Source organism: Magnolia sinica, chromosome 2 (genome assembly GCF_029962835.1).
Source record: "Magnolia sinica isolate HGM2019 chromosome 2, MsV1, whole genome shotgun sequence".
Taxonomy (NCBI): Eukaryota; Viridiplantae; Streptophyta; class Magnoliopsida; order Magnoliales; family Magnoliaceae; genus Magnolia; species Magnolia sinica.
Window position 1 is genome coordinate 83,782,473 of NC_080574.1, and position 19,009 is coordinate 83,801,481.

The 19,009-nt window shown below is 40.9% G+C and overlaps 1 protein-coding gene across 1 annotated transcript; it reads right to left on the reverse strand.

Annotated features, from left to right (window-relative positions):
- Positions 1–912: 912 nt before the first annotated feature.
- Positions 913–1,722, reverse strand: LOC131226146 (uncharacterized). Its single transcript, XM_058221864.1, has one exon. It carries the CDS (start codon positions 1,720–1,722, stop codon positions 913–915), a length of 810 nt encoding a protein of 269 aa, XP_058077847.1.
- Between the last annotated feature and the right edge of the window lie 17,287 nt (positions 1,723–19,009).

Genomic DNA, 19,009 nt, shown 5'->3' on the forward strand with positions numbered 1-19,009 from the left:
TAGAATGGATCACCGTTTGGATGGTGATATGAGGAAGGTACCTTAGCTTCCCAATCCTGCTATATGAAAAAGGACTAATAACAACTTGGTAATCATATTCATGCACTGCATATGCATGTGCTTTGTAGACGTGGCGCACTTTGAGGTGGTGTCATGCGTAACGTAAGATGAAGACGCTAAGGGTGTACGCGTGAGGGCACGCATCATTCTGCATACATCCCTGCATTAACAAGAGTACTTAGGTTATGTTTAATTGTTCTGCTTTATCATTACTGCTTGATTGAACTGATAACATGTTAACCTGTGCTTTATTGTCCCACTAAGTTGATCACTCACTCCCACGTTCTGGGGTGGTGTTAAACACCCACCAGACTCTGTCTTAGCTGATGATGTTGCAGATGTTGAGGCGACCTCTGAGGCAGAGCGGGAGATAGATGATGATGAAGCTGCTTTTTCTTTACGCAGTTTTCAGATGGGTTCTAATGAGCCTCATTCTGATGCACGGGATGCTAAGATTTCTTTTGGGAAATTAAATGATGTAATCTAATACTTGTAATTTTGATAGTAACACTTGTCAGAACGACCTGGTATGTATATGTACTTCAGGGATATGCACTTGTACACATATATTTCTATAAGTCTTCCGCTTGCTTTCTTCACTTATCCCTGAATTATATCTGTGCTTTGGCTTAATCTATTCCATGTTTTATGCACTAATACAGTCAATATAGATCCATCATTAAATATGTTGCATAAGTGATGTTTTGGAACTCGGGAACTGAGTTATGCTCGACCCCCGAACTTCAGGGCGTTACATGAGATGAAGTTTATGCTGATACAGTCCCACTTCCATTCAGCGAGGGGCAATGACTGCAAAAGACCTGGTGGCTTGCGATGTTCTGCCTTTACTTGCTACCAGGTGAGGCATTTTGCAACATATTCTACAATATCTCGCTTCATATTCTCCCACCAGTACTGACGTCTGACATATATTTTTGTACTGCCTGGGTGAACAGTGAGATGGGGTTTATGTGCTTCACCCAGTATCGCCTGTTCCAATTTCGGTACTTTCGGTACACAAATATCGTTGTGGTATCTCAGGCCACCGTCTGAGCTAATATGCCTTTCCTGCATTCCTTCATATTTGTACCTCTGCTTCAAATTCTTTAAGGATTCATCATGTTCCTGAGATTCAATGATAGGACGAATTAAAGCTGGTTCAATGACTAAGGACACTACTAGTAAACTCAGCCCACTGAAAGAAAATTGCGCGCCATAATTCTGAATGAAATCCAACATTTCTCCTTCCCTTATCATAAGGCCAGCCATAACTTCATGGTTCCTTTTTCGGCTCAAGGCATCTGCTACAAGGTTCGCCTTGCTCGGATGATAGGACACTTCAAATTTGAAGTCCTTCAACATTTGCATCCATCGACGTTGCCGCATGTTTAGATCTTTCCGGGTGAAGATATACTTCAAACTCTTGTGATTGCATAATAATTCGAATTCCTCCCCATATAAGTAATGCCTCCAGATCTTCAAGGCGAAGACCACTATGGCGAGCTCCAGATCATGGGTAGGATAATTTTTTTCATGTTTCTTCAACTGCTTAGAAGTATAAGTGATCATCTTTTCGTTTTGCATGAGTACGCATCCTAGCCCTGTCTGTGATGTGTCGCTATAGACCACGTACTTATCCCCTTCTTTCAGAAGTGTAAGCATGGGGGCAGTGGTGAGTCTTTTCTTAAGCTCTGGGAAAGATGCCTCTGCTTCATTGTCCCAACTGAATTTCAAATTCTTCTTTGTTAGTTGAGTTAGGGGTCGGGCGATATGAGAGAATTCCTTTATGAACCGCCAATAATATCTAGCTATCCCCAAAAATGCTCCTGACTTTGGTGACAGTATCAGGTCGTTCCCATGTCACTGCAGCTTTGACCTTGGTTGGATCAACTGCGATACCTTCCTTCTTCACTACCTGACCCAAAAACTTCACTTTTTCCTTCCAGAAGTCACACTTTGATAATTTTGCATATAACTTCCTTTCCTGGAGGGTCTTCAAAATGGTTCTTAAGTGCTCCTCGTGCTCTTCACGACTCTTGGAGTAAACCAGGATGTCGCCGATGAAGACTATGACGAATCGATCTAGATATGGCATAAAGATCCGATTCATCAAGTCCATGAATACTGCAGGTTCATTAGTGAGTCTGAACGGCATTACCAAAAATTCGTAATGCCCATATCTGGTACGGAACCTGTCTTGGGAATGTCTTCTTCTTTAACCCTCAACTGATGATATTCATATCTCAAATCGATCTTAGAAAAATATTTGGCGCTCTTGAGCTGATCGAATAAGTCGTCGATGCGAGATAGGGGATACTTGTTCTTCACCATGGCTTGATTCCACCTTCTATAAGTGCAATGGTTATTTGTTACCTTGATTGTTAAATTTTTTAGTGCCAAAACCACAATTTGTGTCTTATGTAGAACATTGATATATCTGTTCAAGGCAATGCATCACATGTACAAGGATAATGCTTCAAGTCAAGACTTAAGGTGAAATATAACTCAAGAACTACAAGTTTAAGGTTTCAAAGATCTTAAGTTCAAGCTTCATCATGTGTCGAAATCTCAAGTCTAATGAACTTCAAAGATCATCCATCATTTGAAGAAATGAAGGTTCATTGTCCATACTTCACATTTCAGGTATGAATGACCTTAGATTGACCTTAGGGTAGGTCATTTTGTATACATAATTCAAATTGAATCATTTTATAAGCATTTGGTCTGTTCTATGACTAGTCTTAGACTCTGTTCGACTAGTCCTAGCACTAGCTCAACCAATCCAGGAAATTCCACGAACAGTCCTAAGTTGTTGCAAATTTTTTGAATTTTTTAGTTGAGATAAAACCAGTCCTGGAGTCTGCTTGACCAGTCGTGTGAATAGTGCATGACTCGTTCACGACCAGTCCAACAGCTACGACTCAAACTCCAACAACTATTCCTGGCTCCTCACGACTAGTCGTGGGCAGGTCATGATCAGTCGTGGAGGACTTACGACCAGTCGTGAAGTGTCTACGACCATTCGTGGAGTGGTTTTATCCGATCGTGCTCAAAATTTCAAAATGCTGTTGGTCCTACGACCAGTCGTAGTGTCCATAGGACCAGTCGAAGATGCGATTTCTACAACTATAAACAGGGCATGATTTTCAGAGTTTGATAATCCAATTCAAGTAAAATGAAGGCATCACTTTGAGAGATAAGTTTATGTTTTTAAGCTACATTGTGAGTATTTGATATTCCCTTTTGTTAGGTTTTTACATTTGATTCTGTTTCTGCATTCCAATCTGATTTGAAAGACGAATTGTAATATTCCACTTCTTAGAATCAAAATTAAATAGAGCTAGCCTAACTTAATTTAAAATCAATTAGAACTTAGAACCATTTCAAAGTGAGTATTGGATATTGAACTTCTACATTCGAACTTCTACTCCAATTTGGTTCTTCTAGGCTACTATAAAAGGAGAAATCCAAGTATTTTACATTTGTGTAATTCTTCTATGTTTTTGGTTTCTTTGAGATTAAGCCAGAAAAATCTCTAAGTGTTGGTTATTTGAGGAGAGCCAGAAAACTCAGAGTGTGGGGTTTTTGAATTGTGTAAGCCCATTTGAAAGACACAATTGTGAGGGTTTTAGGTAAACTCGAGAAAAACCTATTTTCATTGTGAACGCTAATATCCCCTGTGTGAGGATATTAGGAGTGGAGTAGCAAGCTGTGTGGCTGTTGTTTAATAGTTGGTGTACACACAGGTGAATCACTATAACTCTTTGTGTTTTGTGGATGTGTGATTTATTTTCTATTTCTTTAATCATTTAACTTTGTGGGATGTATGTGTGAATGTGAATGTTGTAATATTTACATTTTAAGCATTGTGGGGAATGTTGTAATAGTTTAGACTTTCATTTCTTGCTATTTCCTGTCATTCCTCTTCATTTTGAGATATTGATACTTAAACCGTTCTAGTAAGGTTGTCCTGCCATAAACCCTTGGTTTTTATGGTGTAAGGTTGTCCTTAGAACAACATTTGTATCAACCTCTCAAGACTTGAATTTTGAGGTTGCTTTACATTTCTGTATTGTGAATTTGCTTAAAGTGCTATCTTTCCTTTATTCATTTAAATTTCACAATTATCATTTTAATTTGGCATAGTCTTATTCACACCCCTCCTCTAGGACTCATAGCTAGGCCTTTTCAAGTGGTATCAAAGCCTAATAGCTCACCTTAATTGTTATATTTTTTAGATTTATTTCCTGAGCTAATCAATCTAACTATTTATAAGATGTCAAATTTTGATAGCCTTTCTGTCACTAGGCCTCCTCCATTTGATCTCTCTAATTATGCCTATTGGAAAGCCAGGATGAGAATTTTCTTAAAATCCATGGATGAGAGTGTGTGGCAAGCCACACTGACTGAATAGACCCCTTCTACAACTAAAGTAATTGGTATCGATGGATCAAAATCAATGAGAATAACACCTTATTTTTCTTGGACCACACTTCAGAAAAGTGAGAGTAGTGCAAATGCAAAAGCACTAAATGCAATCACTTGCACACTATTACCGGATGAATTCAAAAAAATTATATCCTGTGATTCTGCAAAGTAAGCCTGGGATATTTTAGAAATGACACACGAGGGAACATCAATTGTCAAGAAATCTAAAGTCCACATCCTCACAACCAAATTCGAGGAAATACATATGGAAGAAAATGAAATTGTAATGACCTGAAAAATTTCATGCCAAGACCCGAGTACTACCTCTATTTTTTTTTCCTTAGAAGCTATTTGTGGGGTAATTAGCGCTTAACTCGATTGCTTGTGAAATTTGCATCAATCACTTTAAATTTGATCTGCAGGGCTCAAAACCTGTAGAATAGTTAGTGCTACGTTACTCTGAAATCTGGGATTCATCACTAAGTCCAGTTGCTCTTGGAAATTTTTAGAAACTTTGGATCGGACCTGGACCGCGCGTCGAAAGTCCGATAGCGATGATCTTAGACGGTTATGGTCACTATGTTGGACTTGGTTATCACCTCAAAAATCAAGTCCAGATGATGTCTTGGGTCAATTTGATTGAGTTCGGAGTGAAGAGTGTGAGAATGGTGAGAAATTAAATATGATTTTATGAAATCTGAGTCGTGTCGCTTGTGCGACGATTTTAAGCAATATGACCGTTGGATTTTGACCCAATTTCACCCTCGAATTAGGGAAGATGGCCCAGGCAGGTCATAGTGCTTGTAGACCTGATCGAGTTTCGGTGACCGTTGAATTGAGTGTGGTCCGCCATGGTTGATCTGTAGATCCGATCGGTACGAAAACTCAGTCTGACCTAGATCCATGGTTAGTGAGCTTTAGTCTGACCGCACGTGGAAAAAGGCCCACCGGAAGTGTTCCGTTGGATCGAGAGAGGCCTGTTTTGGTTATAACCTAAGTATACCTTGGCCCTGGGGTTATTTTCATCAATGTTAGGCCTATATAAAGACCTTAAAACCCTAACTCTCTTTTCCATAGGAATTTCCTAACCTTAGCTAAGAAACAGAGAGGAAAAGAGAGAGAAAGTGAGAGAGAAGTTGGTGAATCATCTTAGATTCTTTCCTATTACTCTTCATCCCTAAACCATCACTTTTGAATCGTTATTCCGGCGATTCTAAGTTCATCCTTGGGTAAGTTCACCTAACCCTAATCTGTTGTAGAGCTTAGAATGGTTTATATGTGTTGTATCTCATTTCTATTCTTGCCTAAGGTTGTCTAGTCGCCGTTGACGAAGACATATTGTCTGAATCAGTTCGGTGCGCTATTTCTGGTTTAAGGTGCAGACTTTAATCGGATAGGTTATGGTTTTCAAGGCTTTCAATGCCAGTTAATGGTTTATTCTTGTTATGGATGAGATTTCACATGCCAAATGCTATGTGTATTTTGTGTTCCTGATATGCATGTGTTATATTGAGATTTGTGTATTCTATGTATATGTATGAAGTATCGTATACGTATAAAATATGAGCATGTGTTTGCCATGATTATTTGTCGTGTAATTGTGCTAATTGTATGTGTGACAACTCCTTGGAGAAAGGAATTGTTCAAATGTGTGTTTTCCAACATACGTCATGTATGTTGCACTATGTAGTCTAAGTGTTTGTAGAAATGTCTGAATGGTTTAAAGTGCAATATATTATCCTATTTACGGGCGTTGAGAAGCGATTCTCAACTCTCTTCTTGGTGTGTATGATTTCCTACATGCAGGTCACATTCTTTGTTGTTTAATTTCAAGTATTACTTATGTGAAAATCCATGTTAAGTTGATACTCTTCAAATGCTCACATACCACATGATTTGAGTTGTTGTTCCATTACTATTCTAAATGGTCGATATGAATATCTGTTATAATGGAATATGTTTGGGACTATGAATTAGTCCAGGAAATCGGTAATCGGCCTAAAGTTCGTGGCTGAGGTTGCTTTCGTCACGTAGGACGTGATTTGACGAACCCGAGTCGTATTAGAGTTGTCGGTAGTGGTTTGGCCACACGGAGTGTTTGTGCACTCTATGTCGTTCAACCCAACGTGCGCTCGTGCTAGTCGTGTTCGTCAAGTAACCCGATTGTCCGATGTATGTTCACCATGTATGGACGCTATTGTATGAATCTAGGGTACCAAACTTACCGATGAAATCCTGTTAACCATGATACCTTGATCCGCTAAGACTCATGAGCCGGACATGGTGGTATGGGACACCGTGGTCGAGCTGTCGGCCTACGCTGGGGTGACGAGCCTCCCCGTAGTGACCAGTGAGCAACCAAACTCGTGAGCCGATTATGGTGGTATGGGACACTATATTCGCGCTGTCGGCCTACATTGATTGGTGATGAGCCCTTTGTAGTGACCTCGAGCATACCTGGATACTACATTGAGGTGACGAGCCTTGTTGTAGTAACGAAGGTATGATAGGCGTGCATTGATTGGTGATGAGCCCTTTGCAGCGACCTAAAACCATATGATTATATGAGATTGTCTAGGACTGACGACCCTAGAATGGATCACTGTTTGGAAATTGATATGAGGAAGGTACCTTAGCTTCCCAATCCTGCTGTATGAAAATGACTAATAATAACTTGGTAATCATGTTCATGCATCGCATTACATGTGCCTGGAAGAGGTGGAGCACTTGAGGTGGTGTCATGCGTAACGTAAGATGAAGACACTGAGGGTGTACCGGCGAGGGCATGCATCATTCTACATACATCCTTGCACTAACAAGAGTAATTAGGGCATGTTTGATTTTTCTGCTTTATCATTACTGCTTGATTAAATTAATAACATGTTAACCTTTGCTTTATTGTTCCACTGAGTTGATTACTCACTCCCACGTTCTACGGCGGTGTTAAACACTCACCAGACTCTGTCTTAGATGCAGATCTTGATGTGACCCCTGAGGCAGAGCAGGAGTTCGAGGATGATGAGGCTGCATTTTCTTTCATGCAGTTTTCAGGTGGGTTCTTGTGAGCCATGTCCTGATGCACGGGAATTCTGGGTTTCTTTTGGAATAGATAATGTCTTTTAATGCTCGTATTTTTTTATAGCAATACTTGTAATATGACCTGGTATGTATACGTATTTCAGGGACTTGCACATGTACACATATGTTCTTTTAAGTCTTCCGCTTGCGTCTTTCACTTATCCCTGAATTATGTTTGCAGTTTAGCTTAATCTATTCCATGGTTTATGTACTCATATAGACAACATACATCCATCATTAAATATGTTGCATAAGTGATGTTTTGAAACTCGGGAGCTGAGTTATGCTCGACCCCCGAATTTTAGGGCGTTACAAGTTGGTATCAGAGCATGAATTGGATTAAACCGGACCTTGGTTATGGTCACACACCACTCGCTGTCGTCACCTTAGTGTATTTGGGTGTGAGTTTATCGTAGAATTTGTGTTTGTGTCCTGTTGCTTCTATCGACGAAGGTTTAATGAAAACGATCGCCGAGATCGAGTCTGTGCGCACTCTTGATCACACAAAGCGACCCAAAATCTCTTCTAGACCATCTATTAATGAGTCTATATGGTTTCTATTCCCATCTCAACCCTTCAATTATCAGTAAATCTGTGTTTGTATCAGATTTTAACCCGAGTGGCCCGATAGGCGTCGAATCGGACAAAGGGGCCGATCGGGGCATTTTCAGGGGGACCCAGGGGGGACCCACATCATTTTAGAGCTAAGGGGCCAGGAGGACCTCGCCCAAACGGCGAGCCATCGTCGGACGATCCAGAGACAGGCGATGACCTCACCGGTTCGGCGAGCCCTCGCCGCCCAGCGGGCCAGGCTGGGGGGACCGGCTCGGGCCGATGACTTTGGGGCCTAGTGTGGCCCACCCCTCCATGGTTGCTTGGTTAAATCACTTTCTAAACCATACTTCCTTCACAAAACACCCTCCCAAGCTCTCCTTTTCTTCAAGTTTCTCTCAAAACTCCACCAAATCTCTCCCCAATCTCCTTTTCCATTTTCGTGCACACCTAACCAACCCATCTCAAAGCCTCACCCCCATTGTTGATTTCACTCTCTTTTCTTCTCATTTGAGCTCTCAAATCCTTCTTTGGGATCTCAAGTGTGTGGAAGCTTCACCATTCTTCCTATTTCTCCCTTTTCTCTCATTTCCCATGGCCCTCTTTGAGTTTATCACGGCCATCTTTTCCATCTCCACCCTTCTTTCTTTGATGGGGAAGAAGAGAGCGCCCGTGGATGAAGCTAGGCCTAGCCGCCCAACTCGTGCACGGAGGCCGAGAGGTGCCGCCGCGAGCACGACCGCCACCCGTGAGTTTCAAACCAAGCGGGACCTTGATCCACAAGCTCCCATTGGAAGAACCTTGTTGGCGAAGTTATCTCATGGAGTCTATGAAGGACGTAGGGTCCTTTTTGTGGCTCATGTTGATCCGCGGCTATTTGGTGAGTTTCTGTTGTTGGAGCGCCTGGAAGAGGCTGGTTGGTGTCCCTTGTTTGAGGGCGAATATCACGCCAATGCTAGCACTGTTCGAGCTTTTTATGCCAACATTCGTGATCCTTCGCTGGAGCCTCTGCAGTTCAAGATTCCTTGTGGTAGTGGTCGGGAGGCCACAGTCAACGTCGCTTTGATATCCCGACTCCTGAATGTGCCACTTGGTGAGGTGCATGCCAGTGAGAAGAATTTGAACAGTATGCGTGAGAGGGATCGTCGCACCCGGCTCTTGTGTGGTCGTCTGGTCGAGTGGCAGCCTAATAGAAGCCTTCTAGCTACCAACATGACGGACGACTTTCGCTTGCTTCACCACATGTGTACGTTCAATGTATATCCAAGGTGGAGCAACCGCAGTGAGTGTATGCGCCTGATGGTAGATTTTCTGTATCAGGTGGGGCAAGGAGCGAAGCTATGTGTGCCAACGTACATCTTGCGTCAGATTATCCTTATCGCTCGTTCGACTAGGAGGACCGAATCGCTCCCATTTGGCTGACTCATTTGTAAGCTTGCACATGAGTTTGGCTATAGGCTTGGGGCAGAAAAGCCGGTACTTGTTCGCCACATTAATCTGACGACCCTTAAGCAGATGGAAATTGGTCCTCGTCGACAAGCCTCAGAGAGTGAGGATGAGTCAGAGAGCGATGAGGAAGAGAGCTATGCCGAGGGTGGAGCTGAGATTGAAGAAGAAACAGAGCAGGACGAGGAAGAGGTAGAGGCACAGGATACGAGTGAGAGTTCTCCTGCTATGGCACCAGAACAGAGCGCAGATCAGGTTGCCAGGGATGCCCGTATCGCTCGGCTTGAGGAAGGGTAGGCTGTTCTACACCAGGATATCATAGATCTTCGAGGCCTTTTGAAGCATAAGTTCAAGAAGGTGACTCGAACTCTGAAGTCTATCCTATGTTGCTTGCAGGATAAGGGTGCCCCGCCTCCATCTCCTGATTCCGACGAGTAGTTGTCGTTGTAGTTGTCCTTTGCTTTGTTTTGTTGGTTCTTTCTGTGTGTAGCCGTTGTTGGCTTTGTAGTTGGTAGTTGTTTGCTGTTATTTGAAGTTTTAGATGTTTAGTTCACATGCTTTCTCTGCCGTGATTCATGTAATGCTGCACTTCTTGTATTGTAACATTTTTGTTAAATGAAATGCATGTTGTTTATCCTTGAGTTGTGATGTAGATGTGTATGGGTTGTTTGATCGATCTGGGAAGTGGATCGATTCTTGTTAATATTTTTTATCGCACCTCTTTTCCATTACGAGGTTATTATGGGTATGGATTGGCTCACGAGGATGTGAGCAGAGATTGATTGTGAAGCAGTGTCGATGACAATCCATGGACCTGACGGTGAGACAGTTACTTTCCCTGTTCAAGTCAGTTACCCTTTTCGCCTTGATTATTATACTTCTCTGTTGGAGAGTATGGCTGAATTGGCGTTTGAAAGCATGACTGTAGTTCGGGAGTTTAAAGATATGTTTGAGTCGATTCACAGATTACCCCCTCAGCGCGAGATTGATTTTACTATCAATCTCATGCCTGGTGCGGCGCCCATTTCTTTGCCCACCTATCGTATGCCTCCGAGTGAAATGGAGGAATTGAGGAAGCAGATAGATGGTTTGTTGAATTTGGGCTTTATTCGGCCTAGTGTGTCTCCTTGGGGAGCACCTGTCCTGTTTGTGAAGAAGAAAGATGGTTCCTTGCAATTATGTATTGATTATCGCAGGTTGAATCTAGTGATTGTGAAGAATAAGTACCCTTTGCCTAGGATTGATGATCTATTTGATCAGTTGAAGGGGGCACTATACTTTTCGAAGGTTGTTCTGCAGTCAGGGTATCATCAGTTGCGCGTCAAAAATGAGGACGTGCAGAAGACCGCTTTCAGGACTAGCTTCGGTCATTATAAGTTCCTTGTGATGTCGTTCGGTCTTACGAACGCACCGGCCGTGTTGATGGATCTGATGAACAGGGTGTTTTGGCCATTCTTGTTCCGATTCATCATTGTCTTTATCGATGACATCTTGATATATTCTGCGAGTCAGGAAGAGCACGAGGAGCACTTAAGAGCGGTCTTGGATACTCTTTGGAAGAATCAGGTTTTTGCGCAGTTCAAGAAGTGCGATTTCTGGAAAGAGGAAGTCGAGTTCCTGGGACATGTGGTGTCCAAGGAAAGAATAGCTGTCGATCTTGCTAAGGTTGCTGCAGTTCAGGATTGGAAGCAGCCTGGTTAGGTTACTAAGGTAAGAAGCTTTCTGGGTCTAACAGGCTATTATCGACGCTTCATACGAGACTTCTCGAAGATAGCCAGACCGTTGTCTCAGTTGACACGGAAAGCTTTGAAGTTTGCTTGGAATGAGAGGGGAGAGATAGCTTTTCAAGAGCTGAAGAAAAAGTTGACGTCCGCCCCTGTGCTACTATTGCCAGAGCAAAGGGTTAAGTATACGATATATACTGACGCTTCTCGCGTTGGCCTGGGTTGTGTCCTTATACAGAAGGACAGGGTGATTGCTTATGCTTCGAGACAGTTGAGGAAACATGAAGAGAATTACCCTACACACGACCTGGAGTTGGCAGCTGTCATTTTCGCATTAAAGCTCTAAAGACATTACCTCTATGGAGAGGAGTTCGAGCTCTTTTGGGACCACAAGAGCCTTAAGTATATTTTCATGCAGCTTGACTTGAATATGAGGCAACGCCGATGGATGGAAACATTGAAAGACTTTAAGTTCGATGTTTCTTACTATCCGGGCAAGGTGAACCTTGTGGCAGACGCGTTGAGTCGCAAGAAGGCTATAGAGTTTGTGGCTCTACTAATGATAGTAGAATGGGACATGTTGGAGTTTGTGCGAGACTTTGAGCAGAAACTTATGGTGGAAGAGCCGTATGAGGTTATCGCACACATTCGTGTACAGCCCCTCATGGACGAGAAGATCGTTGCAGCTCAGGTAGATGATGAGCTTTTGACAAAGATGAGAAAGCGGGTTGGTACAGATGAGAACTCCGAGTGGAGTGTTGGTTCTAATGGGGGCCTACGATTTCGTGGCCGGTTATGTCCCATACATTCCTGACTTGAGACGGGAGGTTCTCGAGTTAGCCCATAGTTCTAAGCTTGCGATGCATACAGGTAGCACGAAGATGTATCAGGATATGAGAAGATCTTATTGGTGGGACAACATGAAGGTTCACATTGTTGAGTTTGTATCTCGTTGTCTCACGTGCCAGCAGGTCAAGGCAGAGCATCACCGACCTCCTGGGCTGCTTCAGCCCATGCCCATAGCAGAATGGAAGTGGGACTTCATCTCTATGGATTTTATTTCTGGGTTGCTAAGAATGAGGAGGGGACATGACTCTATCTGGGCGATCGTCGACCGATTGACGAAGTCGGCTCATTTCTTACCGATTAGAGTCACAAACTCTGCAGATGAGTTGGCTAGGTTGTATATCAAGGAGATTGTGCGTCTGCATGAAGTTCCCTTGGAAATTGTGTCTGACAGAGACACGCGTTTCACATCTATCTTCTGGACTCGTATCCAGGAAGCGATGGGTGTGAAATTGAAGTTTAGCACCGCGTTTCATCCGCAGACAGATGGGCAGACGGAACGTGTGAATCAGGTTCTGGAAGACATGTTGTGAGCTTATGTTTTGGATTTTAAGGACAGTTGGGACAATTGTCTCCCTTATGCAGAGTTCGCGTACAATAACAGTTTCCAAGCGAGTATCGGCATGGCTCCCTACGAGGCGTTGTATGGTTGCCCGTGCAGAGCACCGTATTGCTGGGCAGAAGTTGGCGAGCGTAGTTTGATTGGCCTGGAGTTGGTGCAGGCGACTTCAGAGAAAGTTGACATTATTCGACGTCGACTTTTGACAGCTCAGAGTAGGCAGAAGAGTTATGCTGATACGAGGCGGCGATCGCTTGAGTTTGAGGTTGGAGACCATGTATTTCTTAAGGTTTCCCCTATGAAGAGAGTTCTGCAGTTCGGTAAGAAGGGAAAGCTTACGCTGAGATTTATTGGTCCATTTCAAATTCTGGATTGAGTGAGAGCGGTAGCGCACCGCCTTGCTTTGCCTACACCACTTGCGGGCGTGCATAACGTATTTCATGTTTCTATGCTGAAGAAGTACGTTCCTGATCCTTCGCATATTATTAGTTGGGAGCAGGTGCAGTTGAGCAAGGATGCCACATATGTACTGCGACCGACGTGTATTCTAGACAAGAAGGAGCAGGTATTGCGTAGCAAGGTCATCCCTCTTGTGAAAGTACTATGGACGCATCATAGTGAAGAAGAGGCTACTTGGGAAACCGAAGCTGAGGTCAGAAAGAGCTACCCTCAGATCCTTGAGGAATATGAGAAGGTATGAATTTCGATGACGAAATTTATCTTTAAGGGGGGTAGATTGTAATGACCCGAAAAATTTTGTGCCAAGACCCGAGTACTACCTCTATTTTTTTTCCTTAGAAGCTATTTGTGGGGTAATTAGCACTTAACTCGATTGCTTGTGAAATTTGCATCAATCACTTTAAATTTGATCTGCAGGGCTCAAAACCTGTAGAATAGTTAGCGCTATGTTACTCTGAAATCTGGGATTCATCGCTAAGTCCAGTTGCTCTTGGGAATTTTTAGAAACTTTGGATCGGACCTAGACTGCGCGTCGAAAATCCAATAGCGATGATCTTAGACGGTTATGGTCACTATGTTGGAATTGGCCATCACCTCAAAAATCAAGTCCAGATGATATCTTGGGTCAATTTGATTGAGTCCATACTGAAGAGTGTGAGAACGGTGAGAAATTAAATATGATTTTATGAAATCTGAGTCGTGTCGCTTGTGCGACGATTTTAAGCAATCTGACCGTTGGATTCTGACCCAATTTCACCCTCGGATCAGGGAAGATGGCCCAAGTAGGTCATAGTGCTTGGAGACCTGATCGAGTTTCGGTGACCGTTGAATTGAGTGTGGTCCGCCACGGCTGATCTGAAGATCTGATCGGTACGAAAACTCAGTATGATATAGATCCATGGTCAGTGAGCTTAAGTCCGACCGCACGTGGAAAAAGGCCCACCGGAAGTGTTCCGTTGGATTGAGAGAGGTCTGTTTTGGTTATAACCTAAGTATACCTTGGCTCTTAGGTTATTTTCATCAATGTTAGGCCTATATAAAGACCTTAAAACCCTAACTCTCTTTTCCATACGAATTTCCTAACCCTAGCTAAGAAAGAGAGAGGAAAAGAGAGAGAAAGTGAGAGAGAAGTTGCTGAATCATCTTAGATTCTTTCCTATTACTCTTCATCCCTAAACCATCACTTTTGAATCGTTATTCCGGCGATTCTAAGTTCATCCTTGGGTAAGTTCACATAACCCTAGAATGGATCACTGTTTGGAAATTGATATGAGGAAGGTACCTTAGCTTCCCAATCCTGCTGTATGAAAAGGACTAATAACAACTTGGTAATCATGTTCATGCACCGCATTGCATGTGCTTGGAAGAGGTGGAGCACTTGAGGTGGTGTCATGCGTAACGTAAGATGAAGACGCTGAGGGTGTACCGGCGAAGGCATGCATCATTCTACATACATCCTTGCACTAACAAGAGTACTCAGGGCATGTTTGATTTTTCTGCTTTATCATTACTGCTTAATTGAATTGGTAACATGTTAACCTTTGCTTTATTGTTCCACTGAGTTGATCACTCACTCCCACGTTCTGGGGCGGTGTTAAACACCCACCAGACTCTGTCTTAGATGCAGATCTTAATGCGACCCCTGAGGCAGAGCAGGAGTTCGAGGATGATGAGGCTGCATTTTCTTTCATGCAGTTTTCAGGCGGGTTCTTGTGAGCCATGTCCTGATGCGCGGGAATTCTGGGTTTCTTTTGGAATAGATAATGTCTTTTAATGCTTGTATTTTTTATAGCAACACTTGTAATATGACCTGGTATGTATACGTATTTCAGGGACTTGCACATGTACACATATGTTCTTTTAAGTCTTCCGCTTGCGTCTTTCACTTATCCCTGAATTATGTTTGCAGTTTGGCTTAATTTATTCCATGGTTTATGTACTCATATAGACAACATACATCCATCATTAAATATGTTGCATAAGTGATGTTTTGAAACTCGGGAGCTGAGTTATGCTCGACCCCCGAATTTCAGGGCGTTACAGAAATGTTTATGGACTTCTGTACTAGATTAAATGACATTTTGAACTCTATGTAGGGTCTTGGTGACAAAATTCCTGAAAGTAAAGTATGTGCAAAGATACTATGCTCGCTTCCTGAACGGTTCAATTTTAAGGTAACTGCGATTCAGGAACTTCGTGATACAGATAATATGAGGGTAGAAGAATTAGTTGGGTCTTTACAAACCTATGAGTTAAATGTTAAAGCTCCTAGAGGTAAATCTATTTTCCTTAAATCTTCTAAAAATGTTTCTCAAGAAAACAATAGCAATTCTGATTTAGAAAACTCAGAAGATGATATAGCCCTTCTAGTGAAAAAGTTTTACAAAATTTTCAAAAGTAAAGAGAGGGTTGATTTTCAAAAATCTAATGATAAGAAAAGATCTAAATCTAAAACTTGGAAATCTTTAAAAGATAGTTAATGTCACAACTGCGAAGAATATGGGCATTTAGCAAACAAGTGTCCTAAAAAAGGACAAACCTAAAAGAAAAGGTATGTTGGCTACTTGGGATGAATCTTCTTGCTTTGAAGCCTCATCTGAATCAGAAGATTTTGAAAACGAGTCGGGTAGCGAAGTTAAAGCCCTTAAGACTCTAGCCAAGTTCACTTTTTCAGATCATGATGATTCAACTAGTGAAGAAAATCTGAATAGTGATTATGAAAATGAAGAAGATCTTCAAGATGCCTATAATGCCCTTTATAAGAAAAGTTGCAAAATTGCTATTAAATTAAAACTTCAAAAAGAAAAGTTTTCAAAGCTTAAAGAAAATTTTGATTCTCTTATTTTAGAAAAATCCTATATTTCGGATTGTTTTGAAAAATGCAAATGCGATTTAGAATTCAAAACCTCCCAGATTGAAAATCTGAAATCTGAAAATGAAAAAGTTAAACATGAAGTTTCTTCACTTTTAAGTTTAAAGGATATATGGAAGTATGCCCAAGGTGATCCAAAATTAGAAAAACTTTTATCTGGATCAAGAAAATATAATGACTGATCCGGTTTGGGCTACGATAGAGATACTCCTCCTAAGTTTGTAAAAGGAGAGTCCTCAAACTCAAAAGAGAAAAGTTCTAATCAAAAGTCTTCTAAAAATACCAAAACATTTCAATCTTTTAAACCTAAAAGTAATCATATCAACTATAATAATCAGAACTGAAACACTTTAGCTGAAAAAATAGTTGATTTGCTTAAGGAGCTCTTAAAATCCAACTCAGTAGATCATTCTTACAACAACTACAAACATAATAAGACCAATCATACTCCTAAACCCAAAACAGTTATGAAATGGGTTCCTAAGGTTACTTGCTTGGTTGCCCACACGGCTTTCAAAGCTACAAGTCACTTAAGTGGTACTTAGACAGTGGATGCTTAAGGTATATGACTGGTGATACAGGTCTATTCACCGATCTTAAAGACATGGCTGATGGTTCGGTCACATTTGGTGATGGTAGCAACTACAAGATTATTAGCCAAGGTACGATTCAACTCTTTAACCTTCCCTTATTTGAGAATGTGTTATATGTTGAAGGGTTAAAACATAATCTGTTAAGCATATCTCAAATATACGATAAAAATCATAGCATAAAATTTACTAACCAAGGTTGTGAAATTTTAAACAAAAAGGGTTCTGTAATATTAACTGGTCGTCTAACTTCTAAAAACTGGTATATTGTTAGTGATTCTAACTCATCTAATCAATCGTGTTACATTGTCCATACCGATGAGACTGAGTTATGGCATAAATGTCTTGGACATGTACACTACCGCAATCTATGTAGATTGAGCAAAAGAGAACTGATAAGAGGTCTACCTAAATTACAGAAAGTAGACAAAATATGTAGCGAATACCAGAATGGCAAACAAACTAGGAGTACTCACAAAAAGGTGAACTCCAATGCCACATCAAAACTACTCGAGCTTCTCCATATGGATGTTATAGGACCAACCAGAATGGAGAGTCGAGGTGGCAAAAAATATATATTGGTAATCGTGGATGACTATACCAGATTCACTTGGGTAACCTTCTTAAGGGATAAATCAGAAACCCTTGATGAAGTGAAAAAAGTTCTCAAACGAATCCAAACGGAAAAAGGTTCTCAAGTCTGTAAGATCTGTAGTGATCATGGATCAGAATTTGAGAATAGCAGTTTTGAGAAATTTTGTTGTGATCAGGGAATATCACAAGAATTCTCTACACCCAAAACTCCACAACAAAATGAAATTGTTGAAAGAAAAAATAGAGTGCTTTAAGAAATGGCAAATGTAATGTTGAATTGTCTGAAGCTCCCTAAAAATCTTTAGGCTGAAGCTGTAAATACTGCATGCTATATAATCAACTGGGTTTATATAAGTAAAACTTATAATAAAATGGCTTATGAAATGTGGTTCGATAAGAAGCCTACTGTCAAATACTTTCGAGTTTTTGGCAGCAAGTGCTATATTTTACGTGACCATGAAAATCTTGGGAAGTTTGACACTAAAAGTGATGAAGGAATCTTTTTAGGATATTCTTTAAACAGTCGAGCATATCGAGTACTGAATATGAGGAACGGTGTTATTCAAGAGTCTATTAATGTGGTTATTGATGATCACTTGAATACACCTGCCACAAGTTCAGATAATGATGAAGTTCTTTTAATTAACAAACCCGATACTTCATCAAGTAAAAATAACTCTGAACTGAGGACTGTCAAAAATCATCTAACCACTCAGATTCTTGGAAACCCTCTCACTGGTGTGCGTACTCGTAGACAACTAGAAGATATATGTAATTACGTGTGCTTTACATCTCAGATAAAACCGACTAATGTAAAAGAAGCTCTTTCTGACGAAACTAGATAGTAGTGATGCAAGAAGAGCTTAACCGATTTGTGAGAAATAATGTTTGGTATCTTGTCCCTAGACCTAAAGATAACATATTATCGGAACTAAGTGGATTTTAAAACATAAGCCTAATGAACTTGGTAATATAATTCGAAACAAGGCTAAACTGGTTATACAAGGGTACACTCAAATTAAAGGCATCGATTATGATGAAACCTTTGCCCTAGTAGCTCGTCTTGAATCAATCAGACTATTTATATCCATTGCTTGCTTTAGAAAATTCAAAATTTATCAAATGGATGTAAAGAGTGCCTTCTTAAATGGCGATCTGCATGAAGAAGTTTATGTTGAACAACCAACAGGTTTTGAAGACCCTAAGAATGCTAATCATGTCTATCGCCTAAAAAAGGCTCTCTACGGCTTGAAATAAGCTCCCAGGGCATGGTACGAAAAATTGACTAAGTTTCTACTAAGTCATAATTTTCTAATGGGAAGTGTTGATAAGATTCTTTTTGTTAAGAAACATAACGATCATATCTTAATAGTGCAGATCTATGTTAATGATATTATTTGTGGATCTATCTGTACTAACATGACTATTGAGTTTGCAGATTTAATGAAATCTAAGTTCGAAATGAGCATGGTTGGGGAATTGAATTATTTCTTAGGGTTGTAAGTAAAACAACAACCTAATGGTATTTTTATTTCTCAAACCAAATATACCTTGAACTCAATTAAAAAGTTCAGATTTGAGAATGAGAAAATTTTTTATACTCCTATGAGGACAACTTTAAGACTCTCAAAAGGCTCTACAGGTAAAAATGTAGATCCTAAATTATATCGTAGTATGATTGATAGTTTATTATATTTAACTGCAAGTAGACCTGATATTGCTTTTAGTGTTTGTATTTGCGCTAGATATCAATCTGACCCTAAAGAGACTCATATAATTGCTGTTAAGTGGATTATGCGAT

Coding starts and splice junctions, on each gene's coding strand:
- LOC131226146 (XM_058221864.1), bottom strand. CDS start 1,722: ATGCTTACACTTCTGAAAGAAGGGGATAAGTACGTGGTCTATAGCGAC.